Source organism: Orycteropus afer, unplaced genomic scaffold (genome assembly GCF_000298275.1).
Source record: "Orycteropus afer afer isolate SDZICR_OR568_19922 unplaced genomic scaffold, OryAfe1.0 scaffold00237, whole genome shotgun sequence".
NCBI classification, from domain to species: Eukaryota; Metazoa; Chordata; class Mammalia; order Tubulidentata; family Orycteropodidae; genus Orycteropus; species Orycteropus afer.
The window spans coordinates 247,319-259,605 of NW_006921824.1; the positions used below are offsets into that span (position 1 = coordinate 247,319).

The 12,287-nt window shown below is 42.6% G+C and overlaps 1 protein-coding gene across 1 annotated transcript in view; it reads right to left on the reverse strand.

Moving 5' to 3' along the window:
* LOC103203999 (reticulon-1) overlaps positions 1-11,258 on the reverse strand; it is a gene marked incomplete at its 3' end in the record, with an annotated part of 181,445 nt that extends 170,187 nt beyond the window's left edge. The window contains exon 1 of the mRNA XM_007949101.1: positions 11,018-11,258. Coding sequence (XP_007947292.1) covers positions 11,018-11,258 — 241 coding nt within the window. The remainder of the gene's footprint in view (positions 1-11,017) is intronic.
* Positions 11,259-12,287: the final 1,029 nt, after the last annotated feature.

The window sequence follows — 12,287 nt, forward strand, 5'->3', positions numbered from 1 at the left end:
AACCTTGCCCCTTGTCAGCTCTACTATACACCTGGGAATTCTGATCATTCACATAAACTTATAGGACCATTGTCTGCCAACCCTATATATGATCTTGAATACACTCCCCATTTCATAGACATACCTAATCATTTAGCCTGTCCACCTATCTATCCATCCACATACCTATGTTTGTCTTCACTGACAACTCAGTACTGTATATGCAAAAGGGTTCATATGTGTTGTCTGTACTTCCCATGTACCTCTCTATGTCTTTCTCATCCTCAATGGTGTCATATTAGTCACTCACATTTGGTACATTGCCCTTCTCTTCACCCAAATCAGTATTTATCTCTATCTGTCTAACAGTCACGCCAAAATCTTGACATCATCTTTGACTCCTTTCTCTCACATTTCACATCCAATATTTTAGAATATCCTGTTAGTTCTACATTCAGCATATAACCACTTTTTAACTCCTCCAAAGCTATGACCTAGGTGTAAGCCACCATCATCTCTTGCCTGAATTACTGCAACAATCTTCTAGTTAGTCATTCTTGCTCCACTCCCCACCCCACCCCCATCACCAGCACCCACATGTTAGATTCTCAGCACAGTGACCAAAGTGATTGATTAAACTTAACTTCTAAAACTTAACATGTTCCTCCTTTACTGAAAACCCTCTAGTTCCTCCCATTGCAGGCAGAGGAATGTCCAAAGTTCTCACAACAGCCTACAAGACTTTACCTAATCTGCCCATTATCCTTCAAACTCTCTGAGCTCATCTCCTACAAATGGTCCTTGCTTGCTCTGCTTCAGTGGCCTCCCCACTGTTCCCGGAACATGCTATGCATACCCTCATCCATGCCCTTTGCACAGGCTGTTCCCTCTGCCCAAAATGGTCTTCCCCTAGACATCTGCATGACCTACTCTTTCTCACATCTCTGCACTCATGTCACCTGATCAAAGAGGTCTTCAGCCGTCTTTGACTATTCCTCCACTGTCTTTTGATTACCATGTTTTAAATTTCTCCATCGCACTCATCATCCTTTGATATACATTTTTTCTCTATCTCCTCTCTCTCTCTTCTCCCCATCCTCCCACAAAAAAAGAAAAAGAATTTAAGCTTCATGGAAGACAGGCTTTTATCCATCTTTTTCTCTATTTCATCCTAAGTACTTAGAATGTCTGTACTCAATGTCTGGCATAGAGCCTAGGTTTCATAAATAATAGTACACTCATGAATTACTTAATTAATGTTATCTTGCTGAAACTGATAACCACGATTACCTCTGGGGTAGGTCAATAATTGGTTGGGAACAGGTGAAAAGAAGATGTCTCTTCTCCATATACCCTTTTGTGTCTTCTAAACTTTATACTACCTACACTTATTACCTACTCCAAAAAGGAATTTTAAAAATTAGAGCAATGATTTTAATGAAAAGAGTTAATTTTTTGCACATTAAAAGTAAGATTTTTTTAATAGCAATTCTTCCCCATAGTAAATCAACCTTTCTCTGAAGCTTTGTGCCATTTTCAAAACTAAAGGATATGCTTTCTATCTCTTTATGTAAGGTGAGTCCTTCACAGAATTCCTGTGCTTAGTAAGTTATGTTGGTGATTCTGAATCTAGCAAAAAGGAAATGATGTTGTATGGGCTTTTTTTTTTTTTTTTTTTTTTTAGTGAACCAATCAGAATTTCTAGTGCTCAACCTAGTCTTTTCTAAGGAGTTGAAAATATTTGGTATGGTGGCGTAGAGCCTAAGGCATTTGACTGCTAGCCAGAAGTTTGGTGGTACAAACCCACCAGCCACCCCTGGGAAGGAAGATTGGGCAATCTACTTCCATAGAGACACTGCCTCGGAAACCCAAGGAGGGGTCGCTATGAGTCAAATCGACTCAACTGCAGTGAGTTTGGTTTTTGCTTTAACTTCTACCAGTAATCAACATTACAAACATTGGGCTTATAAATTTTAGGAATGCACCATTTTCCCCTTTTTGAAAATCACTCACCCATTTTGACTTTTCTAGCCTTAGTCTTACTCTTAAAAGACGTGGGCAATGATTTTCAAACTGCTCAGCAAACTTGTTCAGTAAGATATGAAGTGGTTGGATCTGAAGAACTGATGTCATTAAGCCATGCTACAGAATTTTATAATCTGTTTACTACTTTAGGGCTTCCAGTCTCTCTGTTTGTTCTCCACTGCCCAACTTCAGAATCACTATCTGGTTTAAATAAAACAGGCTGAATTTGAATCAAGAAGCTCTTCCTCGCCTTTTGTCATTTACGTCAATACAGCATCCTCCACAAGCAGTGACCTCTCATGGTCATGCTCTCTTCGTTGCTCTTTTTGCCCTCAAATATTATTTAAATAAACAAAACTGGGTTGTTTGTTTATCTTTCAGTTTATGATCATGTTCTTTACAATGACTTTAGTGGAGAGCATTCTGATGGGAATATATTATTTTTCTTTAAAAATGTTTTCTGCTTTTGCTGCCCTCCAATTTTACAGAACTTATTTCTAAGCTCCCTTAAATTCTTTCAATTATATTGAAACAACTTACTTTAATATTAAAATACCACAACTAAGTAATCTAAAGATCTTGGAGTAATACTCAGCCACATTTATTTCTGTGAAGGACCATGGAATGAAATAGATAGATAAGTAGGTAGATAGGTATGTAGGTATGTACATATATAGATATAGACAGATAGATGTATGGATTTTATTTTCCCCCAGCTATGCAGTCTGAGCAAGTTGTACTCATATTTATTTAGTCTATGTTGACCTCAGAAAACAAACTCATGCCCTTTTGCCCATGTGGTTAGATTATTATAATGACCTTCTGGTCAAGCTTCCAGCAGTAACTTGAGGATGAAGAAAATGACAAATGACACAAAAGAAACTATTTGGCTAAACAAAAAAATAATGTGAAATAGAAAGATGCCCATGTTCTAGGAAACAACAATCTGTTTTTAAAAGATTCTTGCACAAAGGAAGCATTCAATTTATGTTTACTAAGTTGAATTGAACCACAATGGCTTCTCACTTTACAGATAGTTAAAACTTTCCATAACCCATGTGATCCACGATAGAAAGCATAATGAACAAGATAATCAACAACTATTTTCCAAACCTTCAGAAATAGAAGTATATGGATAGCTTAGAAAAGAGATGCAAGCAGGAGAGCCTATGGGTGGCTTTTTGTTTTATTTTGCTTTTTGAGGGGCAGTAAGAGATATGAGTTTCCTGGAACAGCAAGTTCACAAAAGGAAAATTATTCTGAAAGCCTTAATAAAAATCCATTTATAAATGTATTTTTAGGGTATGTAAGTGTTTCTAAATTTTAGTTTAACCTAATTTGAATTCCCTACATGAAAAAGAAGGACATACACCTTACTCACTGCCAGAAAACGTTATTGATTATACCCAGAAGCTGTGTCCTGAGAATTAAGTTATACTAGGTTTCCAACCTCTTTTATTCTTTTCATATATTTTTTACAATATTGTAAAACAAAGTGTACTATTTCTTCCTGTTTAAGTAGCACTGTAGCTTTCTCAAATGATGAAAGAAAACAGAAGATTGACATTTACAAATCCTGAAGGAAATTTCTGGAAATGATCCTAAATTTAAGATATTTACACTTTCTTCCTTCCACCTCTTTTCTAGACTGTCCATCTACTCCTAACTCTGAGGGTTTGGAGCAGAGTTGCTCATTATGTGGTCTTCAGTATGGATTACATCTGGATGTAAAGAAAACAAAACTCCTCACTACTGGGCCCATAACCATCATGATAAATGGTGAAGAAAGTGAAGCTGTCAAGGATTTCATTCTACTTAGATCAATAATTAATGCTTATGGAAGCAACAGTCAAGAAATCAAACATGTTTCATTGGGCAAATCTGCTATAAAAGACCTCTTTAAAGTTCAAAAAGCAAAGATGTCAGTTTGATGACTAAGGTGTGCCAAGGTCTTTTTAATCACCTATATGCATGTAAAAGTTGGATAATGAAAAAGGAAGACCAAAGTAGAATTGGCACATTCAAATTGTGGTGTCTGCATGGATGAACTTGGAGGACATTATGTTGAGTGAAATAAGTCAATCACAGAAGGACAAATACTGTATTAGCTCATTATTGTGAAAAGTCAAGGAAATTTTATACATGGAAGGAAACTTTCTTTGTTGATTACCAGGGGCAGGAGGGGAGGGGAAAGAACGCTACAAAAACAAAAAATAAAAATAAAAAAATGATGGTGTTTGCAAAAAAATATTGAATATACTGTGGCTTGCCAAGATAAACAAATTAGTCTGAGAGGAGTACAGCCATAATTCTCTTTAGAAGCAAGGATGGCAAAACTTCATATCTCTTACTTTGGATACATCATCTGGAAGGACCAATCACTGGTTGGTAAAAGATTAGCAAAAAAGGGAGAAATTAGTCATGAGATGGGTTGACACAGTAGCTGCAAAAGTGGACTCAAACATACCAACGACTGTGAGGATGGTGCAAGGCTGGGCACTGTGTGGGTCAGTTATATGTGAGGTCTGTATGAGTACAAGCCGCTCGACAGCAACTAACAACAATAACCCATTTCTATCAAACACAACCCAAAGTGAAGACAGTCAGTCTAGTCTTTAAACGGACTTTACAGGATGATTGGTCATGCTATGGTTCTCTAGATTTATATTAAACACAAAAACACAGGATATGTAAATCATTCTGAAAGTCACTGAAACTGTGATAAGCTAAGAATAGTATTTCCAGTAAAAACATAAGCCTTTTGCTATAAATATACCCACATACAGAGAAAGAGAGAGAAGACCTTGGCACTCCTTAGTCATCAAAGTGACATCTTTGTTTTTTGAACTTTAAAGAGGTCTTCTACAGAAGATTTGCCCAATACAATAAATTGTTTGATTTCTTGACTGCTCTTTCCTTGGGCATTGATTATTGATCCCAGTAGAATAAAATTTTGATGACTTCAATTTCTTCACCATTTATCATGATGTTAATGGGCCCAGTGCTGAGGATTTTTGGTATGTATGTATGTGTGTGTGTATATATATATATATCTGCTGGTATAGTGGTTAAAGCATTTGGCTGCTAACCAAAAGGTTGGTGGTTCATACCCAGCAGATTCTCCATGGAAGAAAGATGAGTCAGTCTGCTTCCATAAAGATTTACAAACTTGGAAACCCAATGAGGGTCACTATGAGTCAGAATCAACTTGAAGGCACCTAACAACAACAGCAAATATATACATGTCTATAATATATATGTATATCATATACATATGTACATATATATGTATATAATACACATGTCTCTATATATGCTAATATATATATGTGTGTGTGTGTGTGTGTGTGTGTGTGTATACCCAAAACCAAACTCACTGCCATCGAGTTGATTCCAACTCATAGGAGAATCAACAGAACGAAACACTGCCCCGTCTTGTGCCATCCACACAATCCTTGCTGTGCTTGAGTCCAATATTGCAGCCACTGTGTCAATCCATCACATTGAGGATCTTCCCCTTTTTCTCTGACCCTCTACTTTACCAAGCATAATACCCTTCTTCAGGGAGTGGTCCCTTCTGACCACATGATCAAAGTAGGTGAGTGGAAGACTGGCCATTCTCACTTCTAAGGGGCATTCCAGCTGCACTTCTTCCAGGATAAATTTGTTTGTTCTTCTGGCAGTCCATATTATTCTTCACCAACACAGGTCAAAGGCATCAATTCTTTCCTTGCTCTTCCTTATCCATTGTCTGGCTTTTGCATGTATATGAGGTGATTGAAAATACTATGGCTTAGATTAGGCTCACCTTAGTCTTCAAACTGTTTCACAGCTCTTCATAAAGTTTTCCAGTAATATATCAGACAGTGTTTCATGGCTATTCATAAGGTTGTTTCAGTGGCCAATTCTTTCAGAAGTGAATGGTCCCATCCTGCTTCTCAGTCTGTTTCAGTCTGAAAGATCCACTGAAATCTGTCCACCATGGGTAACCCTGATGGTATTCGAAACACCAATGGCATAGCCTCCAGCCTCATGGCAATACACAAGCCACCTTAGTAAGACTAACTGACAGATGAGTGGTGGATGACATATATATAATTATACACACACACATACATATATATGGTAACTTTGTGAACCCTATAGTCAAAGTAAAGTAAGTTGGGAAAATATTTTTCTTTTTTGCAATTATGTATAAATTAACATTACTGAAGAAAATCATTTTAAATGTATTTCTCCAGAAGATTCTTCATTCTGTTCTCTATTTTGCATCCTGTGCACAAAGAAGTCAATGAGTTAATTTCCAAAGCAGCCAAAAAGTTAAATGCTTCCTCTTTCATTTTGTTCAAACGTTTTACTTTAAATTCTTTCTTTAAACAAAGGGCCATTCTTGTATCCTTTTGTTATAGGATGCCCCTTCTGAATAGTTTCCAGGAATAAAATAACTGATGATAAAAAAAAACAGTAATTCTTCTTAACATCCTTTGTATAAAGTTATTAGATGATGACACTGATTCATGATTAATGACTCTTAACATGTTGTAGCCTACATATGGTGCATTAAACGTTCCTCTAGCAAAGGATATCATTTCACATGGTCGTTCTAAATTTTAGACCTGAAATATTGTAGCTTTAGAAGAGCATGTTACTTTTTGTGAGAACATTTCCATTCTATACAAAAAGACAGCAGAAATTCAAATATCTGAAATTACAATGCTGATGGAGTTTAATAGTGCTGCTTTGTTGTTGTTGTTGTTGTTAGGTGCCATCGAGTCAGCTCCGACTCATAGCGACCCTACGTATAACAGAACACAACAGTGCCTGGTCCTGTGCCAGCCTCACAGTCCTTGCTATACCTGAGCCCATTGTTTCAGCCACTGTGTCAATCCATCTCATGGAGGGCCCTCCCGTTTTTCATTGACCCTCCACTTTCATTCACTGCCATCCAGTCGGATCTGACTCATAGTGACCCCTCCTTGGGTTTCTGAGGCAGTATCTCTAAGGAAGTAGATTGCCCAGCCTTCCTCCCGAGGAGTGGCTGATGAGTTTGAACCGCCAGCCTTCTGGTTAGCAGTCAAATGCCTTAGGCACTATGCTACCAGAATGCATGATATCCTTCTCCAGGGAATGGTCCCCTCTGACAACATGGCCAAAGTAAGTGAGACGAAGTCTGGCCATTCTCGCTTCCAAGGAGCATTCCGGCTGCACTTCTTCCAGGCCTGATTTGTTAGCTCTTTAAGCAGTCCACGGTACTTTCAGCATTCTTCCCAACACCACAACTCAAAAGCATCAACTCTCCTTTGGTCTCCCGAAGCTCTCACATGCATATGAGGCAATTGAAAACACCATGGATTGGGTTAAGGGCACTTAGTCTGAGACATCTTTGCTCTTTAGCACTTGAAAGAGGTCTTTTCCGCAGATTTGTCCAGTGGAATACATCCTCTGACTTCTTGACTGCTGCTTCCATGGGTGTTGATTGTGGAACCAAATAATATGAAATCTTTAATTTCAATCTTTTCTCCATGTATCATGATGCTGCTTATTGGTCCAGTTGTGAAGATTTTCATTTTCTTTATGTTGAGGTGTAATCCACACTGCAGACTGAAGTCTTTAATCTTCATCAGTAAGTGTTTCAAGTCATCTTCACTTTCAGCAAGCAAAGTTGTGTCATCTGCATATCACAGGTTGTTAATGATTCTTCCTCCAATCCTGATGCCATGTTCTTCTTCATACAGCCCAGCTTCTCAGATTATTTGCTCAGCATACAGATTGAGTAAGTATGGCGAAAGGATACAACCCTGACAACTCCCTTCCTGATTTTAAACCATATAGTATCTCCTTGTTCTGTTTGAACAGCAGCCTCCTGGTCTATGTACAGGTTCCTCAGGAGCACAGTTAAGTGTTCTGGAATTCCCATTCTTCTCAATGTTACCCATAATTTGTTATGATCCTTGTCATAATGTGGGGTCTTGTGTGTTGCTGTGAGGCTGGAGATGATCCCACCAGCATTTCAAATCCCAGCAGGGTCACCCATGGTGGACAGGTTTCAGTGGAGATTCCAGACTGCTGCTTAATGATGTTTAAATATAAATTAATTCCAGGATATTACTGAGAAATATTTTTGGAACTTTAATTACCATCAATGTATAAAAATAAATAACAGAATTGTGCCCAGATGGCATGATTAGTGGTGTTTTTTCAGAAACAGAGATTTTAAAACATCAGTATCCATCTTTCATTTCATTGTTCCATCTGAGAAAGAAACAAAACCTATTTACATGCATCACCCTAAAAGTCTAAGTGAGTTCTTAATTTGAGTCCCACAGAGCATCATTCTTTTTCCAAAAGTAAAGCACACTTCCTCTGAGTTTTTCTGTGATAAACTTGAGGATTCACCTGCTGACTTTTCATCACAATAGAACTTAAATACCAGGTGAGGAAGCTGGCCCACATTCAATTCCAATTTTTCAAGATCTAGTTATTTGTTGTTATGTGCCGTTGAGTCAGGACCCGACTCATAGCGACCCTTCCTTGGGTTTCCCAGGCAGTATCACTACGGAAGTAGATTGTCCCATCTTCCTTCCGAGGAGTGGCTGGGGGGTTTGAACCACCAGTCTTCTGGTTAGCAGTCAAGTGCCTTAGCCACTATGCTACCAGAGAGCTCTGGTAGCTACCAGAGATACTGCCTCGGAAACCCAAGGAGGGGTCACTATGAGTCAGGTCCCGACTCCACGGCACATAACAACAACAACAACAGTTATTTATTTAGATTATCACTTTTGGCATCTCAGTATCTTATAGCAGCCCTCCCAGTCTATATTAATATATTGATATATATTAATGTTTCTACATTAATATTAATATCCTGATATGTCTATACTAATATTAAATTTAAACATAAATATATCAACATTTCTATGTTAATATTGATTTTAATAAAAGGTGTGTCCTTTCTCCCTCATTTTTCTTCTACCCAAAATAAGCTTTGTTGTTGTTGTTATGTGCCTTCGAGTCGGACCCGACTCATAGCGACCCCTCCTTGGGTTTCCAAGGCAGTGTCACTACAGAAGTAGATTGTCCTACCTTCCTTCCGAGGAGTGGCTGGTGGGTTTGAACCGCCAGCCTTCTGATTAGCAGTCAAGTGTCTTAGCCACTATGCTACCAGAGCTCCAAAATAAGCTTTAGGCTTGATTTTTCTGTGTCTATTTTTGCCTAGAAATCCCCTAACAATTTAACAAAGTAAAATAATTTTTATATTACCAATGTTTAAAATGGCTAATGCCTAATATGTGACAGGAATTGTTCTAAGCATTTTATATATAGTAATTCGTTTTAGTGGATACTGTGTTACTGAACACAAGACACCTAGTTCCTTTCCTTAGTGCACCTACCTTGGGAACACTAATGGTAGCTGAGTAACATTTATAAAGAAGTAATTTAGTCATAATGGGCAAAGGTTTTGAAGTTTGAGCTACCCTCATCAAAGAGAAGTCATAACAAAAACTACCTTGCTTTCTACTAGCCCTGTCTCCTTTTACAACTATAAAGAACTTTGTTTTTCAGTTTTTTCAGGCCCAAAAGTTGAAACAAAGGTTGGGCAGCAATCCTTCTATTTATATCCTTTCCTGCTCTGAGATATTAATATATGACAAAAGGGGTTTCCTGTTTGTTAATCTTTTCTTTTCCTTTCTTCATTTTTTTTTTCCCCTCGTATATAGTCTCCACTTTTCCTCTCCCCTTCATCTTTTACTCAGCTCATTCCCCAAACCTCCTTTCCAGAGCTCAGACCTTTTGCCCCATGGCAGAATTAAGACTGTCTCAGGCATTCCGTACAACCGGACAATAGAGACCTTAAGAAAGGTGGTCCCCTAAACTAGAGGCCAGGAGCATGCACGCCAATCTTGTCCCCTTTACCTTCTTCCTCGGGGTGCATTTACCCAGACCTTTGAGCTACGTTTCCAATACTGCACCACTCCCACTCCATCACAACAAAGCTTTCTGAGAACAGCACAACACCCTCTACTCAACTCCCCGGAAACAGCGCTAACCCGGCCGACAACCCCTCCCCAAAGTGTGCCTCTCCCAACCCTCGCCAAGGGGAGAAGGATGCACCTGGGTCCCGACTCTGGCCAGACTAAGGGCACCGGCGCGCTCCGGCTCAAGTGGAGTCTACTCCGGCTCAGCGAGGCCCAGCCCAGGGCAACTTGCAAACCCTCGGGTGGATCCAGACGGCTGGTAAAATGTCTTTTCCGCTCACCACCACCCAAACCGTCCAACACCGCAGCAGACCCCACACACACGCACTTTGGGGTTCCAAGTTTCAACACTCCCTACAGGATGGCGGGGTGGTGGTTGGGGGGGGTGGTCCCGGAAGGTGGAAAGAAAACAGGTCCTGGGCGGGGGCTGCCACAACTCCCAACCCGCCTGCAACGTTGCCGGTCCTGAATTACACAGACACACACCTTGGGATTTCTGTTTTTCGTGGGTAGGTGGAGGGCTGGAAGGGGACTGGGAGCGAGTAGGGAGTGGCGATTTGTGGAGCGAAGGAATACGGGAGAGTTCAAGCCTACATCTCTGCCCTGGACCAAGCTGGGTCTAGAGACAGCCGGCCTGCCCGACGCTTTGTTGTCAGCGTGTCCTGTCGCTGGTGCGCACGCTGCGCGCAAACACGCCCCCAAAAATCATCACAACCTACCCAGCGGGCCAAAGAGCCCCTAACCCCCGACAGGGGAAAGAAACTTGCAGCCGGGCGCCAGCTGCCCAGACACTGAGATCGCTGGCTTACGAGGGCAATTTCAAAAGCCTAAATCATGATGATCATAGGATCAGTATCTTCGTCCGAGTCTTTGGAAAAATGAAATTTCTGTTTTCCTCCAGTCCCTCCACGGCGAAGTGGGGGAGGGAGGTGGGGCTGGCGCTTAAGGTAGAGTGAGCAGGGTGCCGGAGAAGGGGACCGGCTGGGGACCCGGGCCCCCGACGCCATTTGCGGGGCAGCCGCGCCGGCCTGCCTTACCTGTGGATGCAGTTTCCACGGCAACGGGAGGCGGCCCGGCGGAGCCCGAGCCCGGTTCCCGCGGCGCGTCTTCCCGGGCGCCGGCGCCCAAGCCCCGGCCCGGCTCTCCCGCCGGTGGCGTCGCCTTGGCCCCTTTCAGCGTCACCGCCTCGTCTTCCCCCTCCCCCCGGTCCCCGAACCACTGAGACCCGGGGCTGGCCAGCGGCAGCAGCTCATCTTGCGGATCTGGAGGAGCGGCCATGGCTGACGGTCCCGGGGGCGCGGCGATGGCTGCTTCGCGGGGCCGAGGTGAGGTGGCTGGGCGGCCGGGCGCTCCCTGCTGCTGCCCCCGCCGGGACTCAGGACGCGGGGAGGCTGCGGGGTATCAGCGCCGCTGCTGCCGCTGCTGCAACTCCGGCCGCGCCGCCGCCTGCCGCTCTTCCCGCTTCGGCTCCTCCTCCTCCCACTGCCGCCGCGGCCACGGCTTCTGCTCCTCCTCCTGCTCCCGGCGCTGCCGCCGCCGCCGCCGCCGCCGCCGCCGCCGCCGCCGCTGCTACCTCGCGGCTCCCCAGCCCGCGATTACGCAGGTGAAAATGGCCTGCTTGGCCTGTGTTCCTCGGCCCACGTCAGCCCCCCGGCCTGCTACTGGCAGGTTCCGCTTGGGGGATGTGCTCAGTCCACTTGAATCTTGCTCTCATTCGGGAAGGGGTGAAAGGAGAGAGCCAGCAGGCCGAAGCAGCCCCCAGCCGAAGGCGCAAGCCTCCCTCCCAACTAACAAAGTTAAGCCCGGACTGGTGTCCTGGGACGGGAGGCAAAGGATGCAGGCTGGAGACCCCAGGGTCACGGTTCTGAAGGTGACCAGTGTCAACTATGAGGAGGATCTAGGTCTGAGGGGCGGGGGGCGGGGTGGAGATGGGTGTTGGTCGCCGATGGACACAAGGGAATCTGCAATCCCGAGGTTAAATCCTCTGTCCTTAAACTGTTGTTTGCGGAACTGGGCGGAAAATAGTTCAGTACTGGGAAGAGCTATCTACGAGCTTCAAACAAACAAAAAACAATAATTATTTTTTAAAAAACCAGACCATATCCCTACCAGCCCTGAGGGTAAATAAAATGGAAAAAAAAAAAAAAAAAAACAGTTGCCACCGATTTGATTCTAACTCAAGGCAACCCTATGTGCGCAAAGTAGGTCTGTCCTCCAAAGGGATTTCAAGGCTGTCAGCTTTGGGAAGCAGATCACTGGGTCTTTCTTCCAAGCGCTTCGGGGTGGCTTCAAACCGCTAACCTTTTG